General features: G+C 35.8%; 1 protein-coding gene and 1 pseudogene across 1 annotated transcript in view; both read right to left on the minus strand.

Moving 5' to 3' along the window:
* Window positions 1-5,501: 5,501 nt before the first annotated feature.
* Window positions 5,502-5,620, minus strand: LOC145255085 (5S ribosomal RNA; annotated as a pseudogene).
* A 3,343-nt stretch (window positions 5,621-8,963) lies between these two features.
* Window positions 8,964-21,097, minus strand: part of LOC145254508 (uncharacterized) — a 68,631-nt gene continuing 56,497 nt past the window's right edge. The window contains exon 7 of the mRNA XM_080113034.1: window positions 8,964-9,439. Coding sequence (XP_079969160.1) covers window positions 9,134-9,439 — 306 coding nt within the window. The 3' untranslated portion in view covers window positions 8,964-9,133. The remainder of the gene's footprint in view (window positions 9,440-21,097) is intronic.

A 21,097-nucleotide genomic window follows, 5' to 3' on the forward strand; every position in this document is an offset into this window, starting at 1 on the left:
TAAAAGAATGTTGTTGTTGTTGTTGTTCATGCCTAATATATATCCCCCTTTTTCTCTTTCCCTCCCGTCCCATTCCATTCTTTTTTTTTCCCTTTCTTTTTTTCTTTCTTCTTCTACTTCTTCTTCAACAACAGCACGTACAACAACAGGAAGAGGAGGGAGTGATAGTGATTCAGTAGTTAATGATAGAGATTGACAACCTGGGTGTACCAAGTTTGAATCCAGGTTATTCCACAGAAACACTTTCACTTAGGGATGTTGGCAACCTTCACGTGTTCCCTCACATAAGTACCCAATATCCTTCTAGAAAAGATTCTTAAAAGAAAGATATCAGGGAAATGAATGCCAACAAGATTATCATGAATAACGTTCAACAGCAGCAAACAACAACAGCACATTCAACTAGCATACGCAAAATATTAGATATGTGAGACACATTCCCTCAGTTTTTTCATGCACACATAGACACATATACAAGGTGCCTTCAATAAGTTTCCATACTTTTTTAATATAGGCATTTTTATTGATAGTTCACACATGAAACTCTAGTCGACCTCGAAGTAATCTCCTCCAGCCGCAATGCACTTGTACCGTTCCAACAACTTTTGGAAAGCCTCTCATGGAAGTCCTCTTGTGTGAGCGTGCCGATGACCTCCATCACAGCCTCTTGTATATTCTCAACTGTCTCATAAAAACTGCCTTTAAGATTTTCCTTGAGTTTAGAGAATAACCAAAAGTCACAGGGAGCAAGGTCTGGACTATAGGGAAGGTGAGGAATTGTCTTGATGTCCATCTTGGTAAAACAGTCTGTGACACTTTTTTCAAACTTGGCTGAACCTATACATGTGCTTTATGTAGACAATTCAATGCAGAGCAAATCTATTTGGACTCCCATTAAATAAATGTGATATTTTAAGCCCATAATCTTTGTTTTGTTTCCTGTAGTATAAAATATGCCTAAGCATCCACAACCTCCATAATAGAAATAAATACCCGACTTAATGTGTTGGTAAAGATAGAAATAATGCAATTAGTAATGAAATAGCAAACTAAATAGAACAAAAAAATTATTAACACAAAAACCTGTTCATAATGATTTGATATTTCGTTTCAGTTCTGAAACTTTGTCAAGAATCAACATTTATTGCACAGAAGTCAGATTAAATATACAAAAGAGGTGGAAGTGAGGCAAGCCTCTGAGGTGGGAGGGTAAAGTGGAGGAGTTTGTTAGGGTGGGAATGAAAGTTTGGTAATAAATAGGACCTAGGATTTGGTAAAAAAAAAATGGTGGAATAATTAGTTGTGAATGTATACAGGAGGGCGGATTTTATATCTGTAGATGTGTGGCAAAAACCTTTCTCCTTACTGTTTTTTTTGTTTTTTTCACACAGCTACTGATATGAAACATTCCCTTCCTCTCTCTGCGCACTCACTACTTCATCTTTTACAAATCATTTCTTTTTTTATGCACTCAACTTCTGATTTATTACCGACTTCACTTTCACTCCCAACTCTAATGCATTCCTTCAAAAAAATAAACTTAGAATGATACTCGACATATATCATCTTGAGAAGAAAGTTCTTGCAGGATTTTTAATTTGGAATTCAAATTATATATTTGCATATATTTTTTGTTATAATACCTTTACTTTATATATTACTTCGAAGAGTGTTTTTTGCTCTAATTGTTTAAATTACGATCATTTTAAAATAATTATATCTTATTTTCAGAATGTTGAATACAAGTTGGGAAAAAAGCAAATTCACATAATTTTCTTATTTCAATTCAAACTAGGTCAAAAAGCTGCTGAAACAGTTTGTGATATCACCGAAGCGTTTGTCCCAAGAACCACACACAGCACAATGGTGGTTCAAGAAATTTTGTGGCGGTGACGAGAGTCTTGATGAGTGTAATGGTTGGCCATTGGGTGTTGATAACAATCAATTAAGAGCCTTAGTCGAAACTAATCCACACACAAGTGAATTAGACGTAACGTATACAATGATTTCCAACAACTTGAGAAAATTGGAATAACAAAAAAATTGATAAATGGGTGCCTCACGAATTGAACAACAACCAAAAGAAACACCGTTATGAAGTGTCATCTTCCTTTCTTTTACGCAGCAAGAACAATCCGTTTCTTGACCAGGTTATGACTTGCGATGAAAAGTGGGTTCTTTACGACAACCAGCAACGCTCAGCTAAGTGGTTAGATGCTGATAAAGCTCCACAACATTTCACAAAGTCAGAGTTGCACCAAAAGAAGATCTTGCTGACTGTTTGGTGGTCTGTCACCGGTCTCATCCATTACAGATATTTGAATGCAGGCGAAACCATTGCAGCGACGAAGTACTGTTAACAAATGGATGAAATGAATCAGAAACTTCAACAACAACACCCAGCATTAGTCAACAGAAAAGGCCCAATTCTCCTCCGCGACAATACTCAATCGCACGTTGCTAAACCGACCCTGTAAAAGTTGGACGAATTGGATGACAAAACTTTGCCTCATCCGCTTTACTCTCCACACTTACCGACTTTTTCAATCTTCTAAACAACTTTCTGCATGAGAAATGCTTCAAAAACCTAAGGGATATCAAAAACACCTTCAGCGACTTCATCGCCATCAAAATGGAAGATTTTCATATTACTGGCACAAATGCACTTGTTTTGCATTCGCAAAAATGTGTTGATTCTGATAGTGCTTATTTCGATCAATAAATTTTTGTTTGAGACAAGATATGTTCGTCTGAATTTAAAAATGTAAAAACCGCAAGAACTTTCTTGTCAACCTGATAAAAGTCTTGAATGAAAGAAATTTTTTATTTACTGACATATATATATCATATTGCGTAAGTAATTGTTTTTAATTCTGAGATCATTTGTCCTTCCTGCAAAAGGAAACTGGTATGAAAACTGGGCATAAATTACAACATTCCTTAGTTTTTCCTTTTAGGCACAAATCCGTCAATCATCGAGAGGTCAAATTTGAGCCATTGAAGAGAGTATATTGCATACTACAATAACCACATGCACTCCGACTCGTTTAATCGGTTTTTTGTGTCCATAATATGTTTTAAAGATCTGGAGCCCATAATCCAACATGGCATAACATGGACCCACTAAAGAAAATTTCAAATGATGCTCGATACATAAGAGGTTGGAATGAGAAGATTGTTTTTATTATTATTTACTGACACTCGTATATTATTTTTAATTCTGAGATCATTTGTCATTCCTGCGAAAGAAAACTGGTATGAAAACTGGAATGATAGCAGTCTATCGCAGTCGGGTTACATAAAACGTTAATTTTCATATTACCAGAATATTTCTGGTTACCACAAAATTGCATATGAAGAAGGCGGGAGAGTACATCATCCGAAAATTTATGAACATAACGAACAGAATGAAGACAACAATCGAAAATATCTGAACACTGACGACAATACTTCATTTCAAAAATATTGTCAAGAAATATAAATAATTTGGTAAATGTTAAGTCATGGTCGGACAAGAACGCAAGAAAACAATTCTGTGTAAGTTAAAAATCGATTTTTTTTTTTATATATTACAAAATGAGGAATCATTTCTTTTTAAAATCCATTTAGTATTATGCATGTAAAATTGAGAAAAGCACACTTGAAATGTGTCAACATTATGTGAATTAGTTGAAGCATAACAAAATGGCAAACTAAATTTTACCTGATGTCGTGTTTATCTAAAACCGAAGCATGCTCTGCTCAATTTTACATGCATAATAATAAATGGATTTTAAATGGAAATAATTCTTGATTTAATAATATACAACCAAAGTAACAACATAAAACCATTTGTAACTTCAACAGAATTTTCTTTTGCATCTTTTTCTGACCGCAACCTCTAACGCTTATAAATAAAACAGTAGATATATGTATGTGTGTGTGTCTGTGTAAATATTTAACCGATAAACTCTTAAACTACTGATCACATAAGACTACAATTAACAGGAAATAGTAATCATTAGGGCTATGAACAGAGATTATTCTTTTCATGATTTTAACTCTCCAGTATATATCAGTTAGTATCTTATGTTTTTAGATAGAGTGATGTGGTTCTCGATTGATTAACTGTGTCTGTGTCGGATATATACCCAAGAGTCAAAACAATGTTAAGAATATTCTGTTGTTATAGCTCTAGTAATCATACACCAAGGATGGTTTATGTCAAGTAAAATAACGCATACAGAAATATGTCGGCAAGTTGAAATGCAAAATGTTCATTTCAACTTGCCGACATATTTTTATTAGTTTTGCGCATGTGCAAATTCATTCATAGCTTGAACTTGTTTCATTTTAAATATTTCTGGTCTGTCGGGTCAGATTAGCTCAAATTGTAGAGAATGCAGCTGGAGTGCTAAATGTTTTGGTTTCGATTCTAGCTGATGGCACCCAAGTCATTTTTTTTTTTACTTTTGAAATCAGTACTATATATATATAATATTCAATAAAGAATTAGCTCTGTAATAATAACTACAAAATCTGCATGAATTAAAATATATTAAGGCAACATTTTACGACTTGGCAAAGTTGGGCTTCCCTGCTACTCGAAAATAAATTAGTAATTCCCAACCTGGGGGTTATAATCAACATGGCAGAATCATATTGTGACATAGAAACAAGAAAAGATGCAAATAAAAAATTATATAAAAAACGTGGTTCGTGATACCTTAATTGGGGAAAAATTCTTTAAAAGAAGGAATTAGTTTCTTTTTGTTTCTAGTCTACTGCAGATCCTCCTGGACCATGAAAATGATAGGAGTTTTGGTCTTGGATCACTAGTATAACTGATAATTTACCCAAGACCAACCCTATCAGTATACCATATGTGCAACGTTTTATATAAGGGAAGATCCTCTAATTGTTGCATGATGAAAGCCGTGAGTTTGGATAGGTAGAATGATTGATGGATTTGGGTTAAAACTTGACCTCAGCAAATAAAAGTGACAAAAAAATGTAATTTACAAAGAAAGGGAATTCATTTTTTTTTAAACCGAAAACAAAAAATAACATTCTTTTTTTTTTTTTTTAAATGCAAATCCGTCAATCATTTTCTTGTGGCTTTCACTGTATAACATAATGAAGTCAAGTGGTTGATAAGAAAAGGGAGGTAGCTTTCTCGAATCTAAAGATCAAAGAGAGCAACTTACATTCTACAATGACCACATGCATTCCAACTGGTTTAAAACATTTGGAGACAATAATCCAACTTGACACATGGACCCACTAGTTCTTGTTAGGTCATCAAACTTGAGCAACATTGAGACTGGTCAGTACCAGATGTGTGTTTGCGTGTGCAAACAGCACCAACCCTATTCAGGGTTTAACTGGCTTCCTCCAAAGGGAGGAAGTTTCATGGGAGTATGAAATTCACAAGCGGTCCCCAGTCACATGTATATCCCTGTTAGGGGAGATGACGGCGTTAGGTTTTTGCAACTTTTTGTAGGGAGGTGTCGACGTCCTCCTACATACAGCACCTGGACTTCCCAAATTGGTCACCCATTTTAGTAATGACCAGGCTCAATGTTGCTTAACTTCGGTAATCTGACGAGAACCAGTGTGTCAATATGATTATGCCGTATGTAGTACCATTGAGAGTACCGGATGCTGTATCAAATAGAACTTCGACACCTCAATGCAAGAACTGCAAAAACCTAACAGCATCATCTTCCCTGACAGGGATATGCAGGCAACTGGGGACCGTCTGTGAATTGATTATTCCCTTGACAGGAGGAAGCTGGTTTAACTCATCTAGGGTGAATAGCATACAACAACAACATCGCCAAATGGGTGATAATTTCAGAACACCAGGCATTGTTCGTATTATTTACTTATTACTGTATATATTATCTATTATTTATAATTAACGGTTCCCATATTATATTAAATTCTATACTCGGTCTACTTAGTAATTGGTTATTTAACAGCATATGTGCTGCTTCTTTGAATCATCTTACTCTTCACCGTTCTTCTCTGTCTATAATTTTGACTCCGTCCTATAAGATGAGTTTGTGTGGATCTTGACGTGGCTTTTTTGTAAAGAAAAGCAAGTTGCTTCAAGTGTTGGTGAATTGTCAGTTGATGGGATTCATGCTACACTCGTGAAGTAAATAAAGCGTTCTGTTTAAAATTCTGTCCAAATTCCCGAGTTCAACAGAAACATTTCCAAGTTCAATAAAATACACCAGAAGAAGGTTGAAGGTTACATCAATTAAAACGTTGTGAAAATCACACTCAAGATAGGAACAGTAGTTCAATGAATCCAAATTATACCAATAACCAATCCTCATCTCAAATATTCAGAAACGTCATACCAGACATTGTATGAGATTAACATCATTAAAATTGGATTGCAACTGACAACCACCAAATAGTGCTTAATCTCTATTTAATGTGAGAAGCTGATGCCGTCAGGTTAGGGTTAGGGTTCTAAATGTCAAGCGTCCACTTTGTGCAAAAAAAAAAGGGGGTCACAGAGCCACTATTCTTTTCTAATGCCTCACTCAACAATCTCTGCTATTATTAAAAGTTGCCAATCATTTAGAAATTAGAGGTAATCTTCGTCCGTCTCTAACGACCATGAAAAAATGACACTGAAAAATTTGTGAACCTGTATTGGTCGCAGAAATGAATATGTACAGTAAAAATTTATTAAGATATATTTATTTCTATTTTGGTAAAGGATTTTGTTTGAAATAAAAAAAGGTTTTTCTTAAGTTATATATTTTTGGGTTGTGTCACCAAAATATTTTGATTTTGAATTTATATCAGAAATAAAATGCGTGATTGATAAATTGCTGTTTTATGGAAGAAATAAAAGATGTTTGTGGGATTTTTAAAAAAAAATTTTTTATTTACAAAGAAGTCACTTCTTATCAAGGCCCAGAGGCCACTTGAGGATAACGAGTATATGGTAATCAATGGGACAATAACGAATGGGATAGAATAAAACGAAATATATGTACAATTAGTCGACACTGGAAGGTGGTGGCAGTGGTGGAGGTGGTGGTGGTGGCTCCAATAATGTCACAGACTGACAACCTGGGCATGTCAATCCGCTCGGTTCCACAGCACCATAGCAATGATCAAAACAGCTGAAATCTTAAGGAAAATCCTTGAACGCGGAAACCACCCCACGTAAACTAGGAGCAGAACAAAAACACAGAAGGGACACCATATAAACCCGAGAGAACTGCAAGAAATCTTATAAACTGGCACTCACCTCCCTCAAAAATGATGACATCAACCTCAGCTGATACCATACAAAATAGTCATGAAGAGTCAAGGAGGATGGAAACACCAAGGAGGGAAGCACTAACCAAACCTCCACTGGAAGAGTGTTCAGAGTATGGGAACTTGGAGAGGCTTATTGCTACAACAAATCCCAGAGAAGACTAATGGCTGTTGCCAGTGAGAAATCAATGGTAAACGGCTATTGCAATAATATAAAACTATTTGCAATGGTTATCGAAAAAGATGGAGAAAAGTGGAAATTTGGGGAGATTTGTTGTCATTCAGACTTCAGGTAACACCACTGATCATTATCACATATTAAACACAAACATGCATATATGTGGCCACATCAGCCTCGTCAGATATCATAAACCATTCTTGTGAAGGGTCGAAGAGGATGGAAAGACCAAAGAGAAAGAACCTCAACCAGATTTCCACTGGAAGGGTATGGAGAGTACTGGAATCTTAGACTTATTGTTGCTAAAATTCCAAAGAAAACCAATGGTCGTTATTAGCAAGAAATCAATGGCAAATGGCTGTTTGGATAATGTTATCGAAATCGAAAAGTGCTGGAATCTAAGATGCTGTTACTCAGATTCCAGGGGAGCACCACTGATCATCATCAATAAGCAATCATTGATAATAACTCTTGTAAAAACTCCTAGTGAGTAATTAATATATAGTAATATAATATACTAGCAGGCCGCCTGGTGTTGCCCGGTTATAAAACATTTTAATAAATATTATATTTTAATTCATGCAGATTTCTTATTCATTATCATATTGTTTTATATATATATATATATATATATATATATATATATATATATATATATATATATAACAAGCAGGCTGCGCGGCATTGCCCGGTTATAAAACATATTAATAAATATTATATTTTAATTCATGCAGATTTCTTATTTATTTATTTATTTATTATAAAGCCATTTCTCTATTGATTATTATTCAATATATATTAATGATTTCAAAAGTTATGAAAAATATGATTTGGGTACCATCCAATGGAATCGAAACCAGAGCATTTAGCACTCCAACTTTAGTTGTTATTTATCTCTCTGAGCTACGAATGAATATGAAGCATTAAAAATTAAACGACTTTGAGCTTTGAATGTTTAGTTTTGCGCATGTGCAAAAATAACAGCAGGTGTAATGTTTTATTCGACTTACCCTGCCTAGGTTAACTGTTCGTTTTCGATTTTAGTCTCTTAGCAGCAATTTTGCTGGTTAGAAACCAAATCGAAAGTATGTTACAGGTTCAAATAACTTATATATCGAATTTCAACTCTGTAGACCAAATATTCAGAGTTTGGTAGCGACTTTTCACACACACGCACACACACTGAATAGGTCACTTTTATATATATATATATATTTATATATATATATATATATATATATATATATTCGGCCTTCACAATTTCGTGTGAAATTTCATAAAAATCAACCCAGTCATTTTCAAGTCCATAGGAACGAACTCACAGACACACAGATAAAGTTCCTTTTATATATATATATATATATATATATATATATATATATATATATATATATATATATATATATATATATTCTTAATATTTTACCACTTTTGCCTTCACTGGAAGCAGACATTCATTATGTTCATCCAAAACTTTTTTGGATGAACATACTGAGTGTCTGTTCTCAGTGAATAATAAAGTGGATAAAATATTAACAGATATTTATAGCTCTAGTATTGCACTATTGAGCTATTTAAAGGAAATTTGTGTTGTTTATATTTATATAAGAATAGAAAATATAATTTGAAAAAAAAAAATATATATATATAGAGAGAGAGAGACAGACAGACAGACAGACAGACAAATTAGACAAAACGTTCGGGGTGCAAAGAAATGTATGTATGATGTCGCTTGAATTTATTGTCCGACTTTGTTTCAAAGGTTTTGATTAAATCCAGGACGTTTACGCGGACCTTGTTGATGGGTTGTGGCTGCGAACATGGCTTTTCTTGGCTGTCAAAAAAGTTGACTAATTTACCGAAAGTTCGTTTGCTGCTTTTGTCGTGATTCTTCGGACAGGGATTGGATGCGGAAATCCGGTCAGAATGAACAATGACATTTTCTTCGAACCAGGTTGCTAGTTGCTTTACTCTGGACCTGTACTGACCTTCCTTGAATGAAATAAATGAATAAAAAGAATGAAAAAAAAATTAGAAATTTAAAATCAATTGTATGATAAGAGAACGTTTTCAATTATTGGGTTCAATTTTAGAATAGTGACTCTTAAAAAAACTTATTTTCTTAAAAGTGCCAACAGCAGTAAATGTTGTTTTTAAATATCAACTATTGATTAGACAAAAACTCAAATGAACAGTTTCTTTCAGTCAATCACAACACAAGAAATATTCAGTCCGAAATCTCACATGTATAGTGTGGAAAGATAAAATTGTCGCCCTAAAGAAAACAACACTACAGCTTTATTTTAAAACTTTTATTGAAAAATCAATTTAGGTAACTTGATTATGTAGTAGAGTTGACATTTATTCAATGTAGCCGCCTTCAACCTCAATCACCACCTCGATACGGGTCTGGAACTGGGAGCATGCTTTTTCCACAAACACTGGCGGGAGCTTGACGAATTCTCGGCAGATAGCGGTGATCAGGCTGGCTTTGGTGTTGGGGGAGGTCATGTTGGTGATGTTCTCGATGTATGATCAAACAAAGTTGTTCAACTGGTTCAGGTCAGGGAAGGAGGTGGGCCAGTGAGAGAAGGGTATAAAGTCATAGCACTCTTTGAAGCCAAGCCTGGGTCTCTTTGGACTTATGTTGACTTTCAAGCCGACTTTGAAGATGTGAGGTGGCATGATGTGGTTCTCACTGGAAACCACACCAAAGACCATAACTGTGGCCAAAGACTTCATTGAGCTGTACCCTAAATTGTTGAACCATCCGGATTTGCATTTTGAGGGTGCTGGCAATGGTCCTGTTGTCATAACTTGGATCGGTAGAGAGCATGAGTTGTATAGCGGTTTCGCTCATTGAACATTGTGTCACTTTCAGACATGATAGAAGGCTCCTATCGCTCTTGGGATTTTTACACAACTGGCCAACTAGTAGATGGCCTGCAACAAAAAAAGAAAACCAGTTTTCATCAAACGGAAATGGAATCATGTCGTCTTTTGTAGGGAACAATTTCATCGTTCCACCCTGTATTATAAAAAATCAAACACAGCTTTCTTTCCCTTTCTTCCTGTTCTTCAGAGACAACAAATATGCATACAACACATTCTGGCCGGACACTTTTGGCTAAATGGCCCTCGGCAATAGCAGACATATAACAAATTCACAAACTACTGTACATCTAGTGGCAGCATACAGATGCCACTCAATAAACACAAATACACACAAGTTCACAGCCGTATGTATATTTAGGCAGCATATTTTTATTTAAGCAAACATTATTAAAAATAACAGAAAGCTTCTGATTAATTATTTTTTGTAGGGGGTTAAAATAAACAAAAAACAAATAATATAATTGCTTATGTATCACAAACGTTTTCGATTCTTTGTTGAATCATCATCAGGTGAAAAAGTAAATGAACAAAAGATGGAGAAAAAAAAAAGATGGAAAACAAAAAAGATAGAGAAAAAAAGAAAATTTCAAAATGTGTTGGTGAAACAGACACTTCAAATCAGTTTAACGCTGGAAAAACGTTTTCACATTGTTCCAGGAAAGGCATTAACAATGTAAATTCCAGGGCATTAGAATATTGTTGTTGATTTCATAGGCAATATTATTCATTTTAGTTTGTCAGCTCCTTCTGCTACCTCTGTGATATCAATGAAGAAGGGGTGGGGGCTGTTATGACACCATAACTGCTAGGATAAGGAATAAAGTTTCAAGAGCTCCTCCCCGTCCTCACATGGCGTCTCCCTCCACAACAGTTCACTTCTACAATTCCTTGATAAGGAGTATTCTCTATGCTAGTGAGACGATCCCTTTTCTAGTCTCGCACAAAAACACGCTTTCACATCTCAAGCCATTTTTCTTGTCATACACATACGCGCACACAAACATACGCGCACATGTACACACACGTAGATATATTCCCGTTCACGTACATACATTCACGTTCACGTACATACACCCACATTCACGTGCATACATACACACACGCTAACGTGCACACATACGCGCACACGTACACACACATGGGCAACTTCACTTCCCCTTTAAAGGAAATCCACACATGCGCAAAAGACCACTGGAAACAACTATAAAAGCAAGAGACCTGAGCGGTTTAACCCTTTTCAATCTGGCTTCCAAGCTGAGAGGTCAACAGACCAGCTGCCTCCCTTTCAGAGCGTGTGCACCCGCGTGCCTCACACCACCTGCTACTGTGTGGGGCAAGAGCTAACAGACAGTACGTACACTTTATACGCTTTCTCTCTCCATGAACTGGATTGACTTTCTCACTCTTTTTTTCCCTTTTGCTTTGGTCCATCAACCAGACAAGTTCGCGTCCACAGCTAGTGGCCTGAAGACATTTCCACGTGGACAAGTACCAACATGTGTGCGCAGCTTTACTGATGTCAACCCTCTATCTTTTTCTTTGTCTACACGCTGGACTGCCATTTCTCGTTCCACTACATTACTCACTCTTCTTTCCACGTACGGACATGAACACGAGTTACACCTAAAACATTCATTTTTCAACAGAAAATAAACGACATGTTTATTTTATCCAGCAATTGAGTTTTGTTTCCTTCTTTCCATTCGTTTCATTATTTTCTTTTGTAGCGAGTTAGGGTATTTATATCCTGGCCCGCAACAGACATGCCTTGTTCCATCTTGGAATATAGCCAGATTAGCCTGTAGTGACTATGCCATGATCCACTGAATCTGTGCCTTGAAGTTTTCTAGCAGAAACTCTATACATTTATTGAGGTCTAGACTGGGTTTAGCCAGTGCAAGAAGGTTCTTCGGAGGAGCAAGTTATGTTGGTATGGTCAGATAAGACGAGAGTTGATTCATTGATTCATGCCATGTTTTATTTATGAAACGCCATAACAAGAAAATCAATAATAACTAAGGGCAATAACTCTTCTCTACTTCCGAGATATACAACATGTCACAACATCTCCCTTCTTCAACCGAGAGTGAACTCATCTAATTACTTAAAATTTAAACATTTTGTTTACAGATTTCTTTTTCCAGTTCGATAATTAAATCTTAAAATGCCTCACTTGTAAAAGTCCAACTTCATCATCATCACCACCACTATCATCATCACCTCCACCACTGTCATCATCATCACCATCACCACAACCACCATCATCATCACCTCAACCACCACCACCACCAACATCAGAAGAAAAAAACATGGTTAAAGATACAGACTGACGATCTGGGTGTGTCAGTTCGTTTCGCAGAAACATTTTCACTTAAGGATGTTGGCAACCTTCACATGGTCTTTCCTATAAATACCCAATGTCTTTCTAGAAAGAATTCTAATTAGAAAAATACCGGGAAAATGAATGCCAACAATAATCATCCTATTCATTCGAAATTAGTGAATGGATGATATTCAACAATAGCAATCATCATCATCAGCAGCAGCATCATCATCAGCATCATCATCATCATCAGCAGCAGCAGCAGCATCTACAGTGGTAGTGGCCGACCACTAACTATATCAGCATCAGCGTTATCAAAATTGTGTTAATCCACGACTAAAGTTGATTTGAGCTAAAGATTATAGATTAAACGATTATCTTAGATTTCATCATCATTTTTATTTATTTTTTTTTTTGTGGTTTTGTTTCGCCCAACACAAAATTTTTTTGAAATTTATTATTTTACTTTAAATTTTTTTTAGGGAGGTTTTGTACAAATCTTGCAAATAAAGGTGAAAGTGTATCTATTGACCGTAACTTTGTTTCTATGCTATAAACAAATAATGTTAATTTTTATATACATATATATATATATATATATATATATATATATATATATATATATATATATTTAATCCTTTTAGATAAGGCTCCATAATTTGTGTATTCATTTTTTTTTTTTTTTTTTGTGGACTGTTATCCTCATCTTCATATTATTGTTTCATATTTCAGCCAACTCATCCTCTGGCCTTCTTCAGGTGGTTAGCCGTGACGGGATAGGAATACTGAGTCTCATAACTGTATCCCCAGTAATTACTGCCTTCCATAGTTATTGTTGTCTCACCACGTTTTGACTAACTGGCCTGCTTTGGGTAGGATTGAAACTGCTATCTTCAAACAATGCTCACTTGGAACCATAAAGATTCAACACCTTTATCCAATGCGCCATGGTACATATAAATATTACTTTTCGAGATTACTAGACGATTGACAGAAGAAAAAAATGCAAAGAAACTAAGACATGTGCATGTGAGTATTATGTATTTTTCTTAATAGTTCACTTCTTGTGAGTAAAAAAATACTCGATCTGAGATTGAAACCAAAACCTAAAGACAGTAAGTCAGGTATGATAACCATTAGGCCAGCTTGACACTTTCTTTAAAAAGTGTTTTCAAACCTACTTATTCTTAACATAATGTGAACGATTTGTGCATGTGCATTCGTGAAACAGTTGACAAACGGATAAAAATCCGATGACCCCGCCAAGTACCAATTTTTCAATTTTGACCTCTTAGTAGCCATTTTTTCTAGATAAAAACAAATTAAAAAGTTTTCCACGTGTCTGAATACCCTATATACCAAATTTCAAGTCTGTAGATCAAAAATGCGTTGAGTATATAGGTTGAGAAGTATCCTCACACACACATTCTCACTTTTATAGATATGTAGATAACAATGATACATAATTTTTTTTTCTATCGCATAATCTCCCCTTAATTGTTACACATAATTATTTGTAACATTTTACTTAAAAAAAAAAAAAAGGTTAATGTTGTTGCCGTCTTATTTTAAATTCTTTTTTCAACGGCTGAATTTTTAAAAAGTTTTGCGGATAAATCTGGAACATCAGGAAATTTCACCAGGAAAAGTAAGAATAGAGCAGAGATAGACTTGCAACATTTCTTCTTCTGTAAGAAAAAGAAAGTAGGGAGATAAAATGTTCTCACTCACTAGATTTCGAAGACGGTTTTGAGCCCTACGGTCCTTATCCATGAAATTCCTTATTTAGCCAATCAACTCTGGTGTTCTGACTTCCTTACTCCTTCCACGCCTCTCATCATCCCTCACAGACTCCCTACTTTCCTTGAATCTCTTATGCCAATCAAAAACTGATGCTCGATTCATGCAATATGGTCCAAAAGCAGTCTGAAGCATTCCATAATAATCAAATTATACCCAATTTCCATCAGGAGTTTCGAAAAACCAAGTCAATTCTAAAATCAAGTGGTCCAAGAAAAGAAGCTATTAGCATAGAAAATCCACTGACCGACTGTGAAAAGATGGGATTTTTTCTGCTAGTTGTGTGGACCGGAGATATTTTTGTTGAAAGGGCAAAAATGCAGCAAGTTCATCGAAGTACATTCAATGAACTCAGTTGTAAAACAAACAAAGGCATACAAAAACAAAAAAAAAACACTCAACTAACTACAACCACTGTCAACAATCCCCTCCACTCTCTATCTATGCCTAAATCTAAACGCAGATTCCATGAACAAAGTTTCTTTCCTAGAACTGTCCACATGTGGAACACTGTTCCATTAGCATGCTTCCCGGCCAATTACAATATGGTAGCCTTAAAGTTCAATGTAAACAAATTCTTGTTGAGTTGTCTCAATAAATAATCAAATTCTACCCAATTTTCACCATTAATGATTACTACACTACCGTCTTACATTCCTTAACGTTTATCCTCGAGTGACCTTTGGGCCTTGATAAGTGGCGATTTCCTTGCAGAAGAGAGTGACCAGACTCAATATTGCTTAACTTCAGTGTTCTAATGAGAACCAATGTGTTAACATGATTATGTCATATATACAAACAAAATGATAAAAACACTAATCCAACTAACTTAATTTTATTTGTTAGGTGATGTCTCTCTGTCAAATTTTTGTTTATTTCAGTCATCGTTTTTTGGTCAGCACCATCAAAGTGTAGTATCTGTTCTTCAGATGCTGCACTTCTATTTCTTGTTCTGGTGGAGACAATTTTTATTTTTGTACCTTTTCTCCACGTTAAAAAACGACCCTGGTGTCTAACTCTGTCCCGTGGGGAGGCATAGTAAATAGGTATAATCAAAGGCGACCTCTTCTTTCATAAACCCATCAATGGAAATGACGTCTTTGCAATTCTTGTGAGAAGATTTCGACATCCTCTTATATACAGTACTTAACATTACCAAATTGTCACCCATCTGGTATTGACCAGACTCAATATTGCTTAACTTTAATGTTCTAATGAGAACCAATGTGTTAACATGATTATGTCATATATACAAACAAAATGATAAAAACACTAATCCAACTAACTTAATTTTATTTGTTAGGTGATGTCTCTCTGTCAAATTTTTGTTTATTTCAGTCATCGTTTTTTGGTCAGCACCATATTCGGTTTAACATTCATTTTACATCCTGGTATGTTTTGGACGTCTTTTAGAAACTGACTTCCAAACTAACCCATCTCTGGCGATTTATTGCGATTTTCCCTGTTCATCCTTATCATTTCCCTTTATGTTTCCTTGAGCCTCTTGCTACCTTAACTGTTCTACATCTATTAGGTTGACAAGAAGGTTCTTGCGGGATTTTTAATTTTGATTTCAAATGATGTATTTTCAAATAAGATTTCATTATAATACCTTTACTTTATATATTATTTTAAAGATCGTTTTCCGCTCTATTTAATCGTTTAAATTACAACCGTTTTAAAACAATTGTATCTTCTTGTTGCGAGTCTGTTTCTTTTTGTGTACGGCATAATCACGTTGACACACCGGTTCCCACTCGATCACCAAAGTTAAGCAAAATTGAACCTAGTCAGTACTAAATGGGTGACCATTTGGGACTGCAATGTGCTGTATGTGATTTCCGCTTATCTCGGCATTGTTTCCAGTCGTCCTGGACTTCTTGTTACTGGATTCAAACAGTGCCAATTCATGAGAGGTGTGGCTGGAGATTGCACAACTCTTGTCTCACAATTACACACGCAACTGCCCCTACAGGGGGTATCCTTTGTTTTTCGAGACTGACCGTAGGCATCAATGTCTTCTTTTCAGAACATTGAATACAAGATCAAAAAAAGCAAATTCACACAATTTTCTTATTTCAATTCAAGCTAGGCCAAAAAGTTGCTGAAACAGTTTGCGATATAAATGAGATGTCTGGCCCAAGAACCACTACTGAATGGTGGTTTAAAAATTTTGTGGCGGTGATGAAGGTCTTGAAGATGATGAGCGTAGTGGTTGGCCATCAAATGTTACCAACAATCAATTAAAAGTCTTAGTTGAACCTAATCCAAGCACAACTGTTTGATAACTTGCTTCTGGATTAGAGATAACGTATACAATGATTTCCAACCATTTGAGAGAGATTGAAAAGACAAAAAACTGCCTCACAAATTTAATGACAACCAAAAGAAAAACAGTTATAAAGTGTCATCTTCTCTTCTTTTACGCAACGAGATGAAATGCATCAGAAACTTTGAGAATAACAACCAGCATAAGTCAACAGAAAAGGTCCAATTCTAGTCCATGACAATGCCCGACCACACGTTGTTAAACCAACTCTACAGAAGTTGAACGAATTCAGCTATGAAACTCTGCTTGCCTCATCTGCCATACTAAGCCAAGAAGCACACCCGTTCTTTCATTGTTACCAAACCAACAAAGTCTCCTGTTCCGCACACATCTCCTTAAACTGTTCAGATTTAATATTTCTTTAAGATTCGCATTATGCATCATATTATTTTCTTCCATACAACGTTCACTGTCCAAGTTTCACTTCCATACGCATTATGCCTGATAGACTCTTACCTTCATCGATGGTGGTAACACTCTGCTGGTTAGTAATGGTAAAACTTCCCTGAACTTCATTCACTTCTAATTCTTGCAATCACATTGATACCTGTCCCACTCTGTGGTCCAATGGTTTCACCAAAACTGCTGATTAACAACACTAGCTTCACCCTTCAAATATATGAGGTGCCTTCAATAAGTTTCCAGACTTTTTTCATATGAGCATTTTTATTGATAGTACACACGTGAAATTCTAGTCCCCTTCGAAGTAATCTCCTCCGGCTGCAATCCAACAACTTCTGGAAGGTCCCATGGAAGTCTTCTTGTATGAGCATGTCAATGACCTTCATCGCAGCCTTTTTCATCTCCTCAATTGTTTCATAATGACAGCCTCTAAGGTTTTCCTTGAGCTTAGGGAATAACCAAAAGTCACAGGGAGAAAAGTCTGGACTATAAGGAAGGTGAGGAACAGTCTTGATGCCCATGACAACGTCTTTCGTTGTGATCTTCTCTGAGCACTCTTCAGACAAACTTTGTGCAAATCTCCCACATCTTCAGCTCCTCGAAAATAATTGGGTGTACAGTTCCCACACTGACATCAAACTGTAAACTTATTGTTTCTATAGACACACAACAGTTCTTATCCATGAAATTCTTTATTTGGCCAATCAGCTCTTGTGTTATGACTTCTTTACTCCTCCCACACCTCTCCTCATCCCTCACAGACTCTCTGCCTTCCTTCAATCTTTTACCCCACTCAAAAACTGATGCTCAATTCATGCAAGATGGTCTAAAATCAGTCCAAAGCATTCCATACGTTTCTGTGGCATTTTTTCATGGTTTAAAAGTAAAATTTTATTGCATGTCATTCTTCTAAAGTGTCCTCACGTCCAGATTGCATTTTTGAAATTCACCAACTGTGACAATCAGGCTTTAGTAGGGTGTATTCCAATTGCTGCTGTAGCTGTTCATTTGAACCTTAAATAATAAAAATTGGTCAAGCATCTCATAAGATATATAGCAATAACATACTGAATTTTCACGAGTCTACGACAATTTTAAATATCTATACAAAAAGTCTGGAAACTTATTTAAAACACCTTGTACATTCCATGCATCTAATTTTTGTCAACCAGTAATTCCACTGCACATCATGTGTTCTCAATTCGTAAAAGTATCAGATCAGCGCAAAAGTTAATGCCAGTTTGGAGGTCATTTTAAACCATTGTAATTAATGTTATGCATATTGTTATTATTGTAACATGTTATTGTAACATGGTCGTTATGCTTGAACCGTGTTCGTTACAATTCAAACCTCTCTTGAAACCCCACGGTGTTCAGCACCGTTGAAAAGGGACAAACAAACAAAAATATATAAATCCGACTTGGCTTTTCTTTCTGTTTTAACAAAAGACATTTAATAATTTCCCCCACTCTTTATCTGTGCCAAAACCAAAACGTAGATTCCATGAACAAAGCTTCTTTCTTAGAACTGCTCGCCTGTGGAACTCTCTTCCGTTTGCCTATTTTCCAGCTGACTACAACTTGGTTGTCTTCAAGTCCAACATAAACAAATTCTTTATGAACTGCCCCCTTAAGTAATCCAATTTACCAAATTTCCATTACTAACAATTACATTGACTACTGTATTCTAACCTTATCCTAATATCATTCTCACTTATCTAGTATGTCTTCTTACTTAAATGATAAGGGGACAGCCTTTCATGTAACACACTCAATAATCCTTATCCTCGGGTGGCCTCCGGGCCTTGATAAGTAGTGACTCCTATGTAAAAAAAAAAAAAAAATGACCATTACTTTCCAAACAATGCCTGCTTTTTATTGGTTTTTCTAACTGTTCATTTCATCTGCCATGAGATTAACAAAACCCTGCCGTTTCCACACCAGCTTAAAAAGTCTCTCGTTACCACTGCAAGGCCACACGTCCATCTCACCTGGCCCGTGTTTTTCTTTCTGCTCCCGACATCATGCTGGTCATAGCCAGCCATTTCTCGCCTGCAACTTTACATGTCCATTTTCATCGGCACACACTTAGCTTCTCCTGACTAGTAGTGTCTTTTTTTTTTTCTTTTTCTAGTCATTCAAGCTAGCACACACTTCCTAATTTGCATATGTGCTTTTTATCGGCTACTGTTGCTAATATCCTCACAAGCCAGCTATCTAACAGCACCTGCGGATATTTTCCCACGCACTCTGTTACATTATTTAAACGTATCACGATGATTATTTTTTCAGATTTTTAAAGCATTGTCCATAATTTTCTAAAATATTGTGATCCGAAAACGACCTTCTTTAATAAACAGAAAAGGAATCATCTTCCACCATGATAATGCTCGTCCTCACACGGCACTACTGATCTCAAAGATCTCATAGGAGAATTTGTTTGAGAAATCTTGCCTCATCCTGCATATTCTCCTGACCTAGATCCCTCAGATTATTAGTTATTTCCAGCATTACACAACCATTTACATGGCCTTAGATTAACATCATGAGAAAAGACTAAACACATTAAAACCGAAAGAATTTTACAAGCAATGTATTTATAAGCTCGTTGATAAATGGAGTTATAGAAGTAAAGGTCGTTATTGTTATGAATAAAGATTTTCAAAAACAAATTTTCATTCAAAAGATGAAATTTTAATTCGGCAAAAACTTTAGCGCCGAATTGCGTTTCACCAGACCCCCCCCCCTCTCCACAAACCGAGCAGGGTAAATTTTCTGGTTCTGGGGTTTTTCAACACAACAGCTACTAATCAATATTTTGACAATCCATCCAGCTCATTAACTTTTCTCCTTAAGTGGCTTTTGGCCTTGATAAGTGATGCCGCATTAGTAAAAAACACAAAATTGTGTGGCCTAGTTTTTAATCCGCCATTTCTTTGCTGTTACTCCCTTCCCCCATTTTACGATTGGCCTAAGCAATTAAATGTTTTATAAAATCTAACAAAATTTCTTAAACTTTTTTTTTCATTTGTGTAAATGTTTCGTCTGTTTTGTAAACATAGAGATACTCGAGGTCATCCAATCTCATATAATCTAGCGTAGGTTTGGTTGACTCCCGGTAATTCATCGATCTAGATAAATCGGGACAATATTAGAACGCCTCGTCGACAAAGATTATAAAAAAAAATAACAAATCTGTATCAAGGTTAGTAGCAGATTGTTAAAATTTTATTTCAACAACTCCTGTTCTCAGTCCTTCCTTCTCCGCTTGTCTTTATCAGGTCGTTTCACCACCACTACCACCTCTCTCTCTCTCACTCTCTCTCTCTCTCTCTCTCTCATACACATAAACACACACACACTCTATCTCCCTTTCACACACACACACTCTCTCTCACGCACCCACATACAATCTCTCCCTCACACTCACACAGCACACACACGCTCTCTCTCTCTCTCCCTCTATCTATCTATCTATCTATCTATCTTCTTTGTTACTTAGCCCTTTCTCCCTTTCTCTTTCTCTCTTGCTTTCTTTCTTTATTTCGTCCTTTCTTCAATCTTTTCTGCATTTCTCTCTATCTACCATTGTCTTTTTTCTCTCATTTTCTCCCTTTTCCCTTCTAACCTTTCACCTTTTCTCTCTTTTTATTTATTTGTTTATTTATTTATAAAGATCATTCCAGACAAGACATGAAACTAATTGATTTAAGCAGCTCAAAAATACCACTTCAATGTAAAAAAAACAAAAAACAAAAAAAACAACGATAACTCTTATATGGATCAATTCCAACCTAGAAAGCAGTAATTCTTCCTCTTTTGTCAGAAATATCACTCATAGAATGTGAGGACTAAAGGACAAAAGGAAACGAACGTTTTCTCTCCCTCTTCCTGTGAAGTC

Source organism: Euprymna scolopes, chromosome 30 (assembly GCF_053919585.1).
Source record: "Euprymna scolopes isolate OS-2025 chromosome 30, ASM5391958v1, whole genome shotgun sequence".
NCBI classification, from domain to species: domain Eukaryota; kingdom Metazoa; phylum Mollusca; class Cephalopoda; order Sepiida; family Sepiolidae; genus Euprymna; species Euprymna scolopes.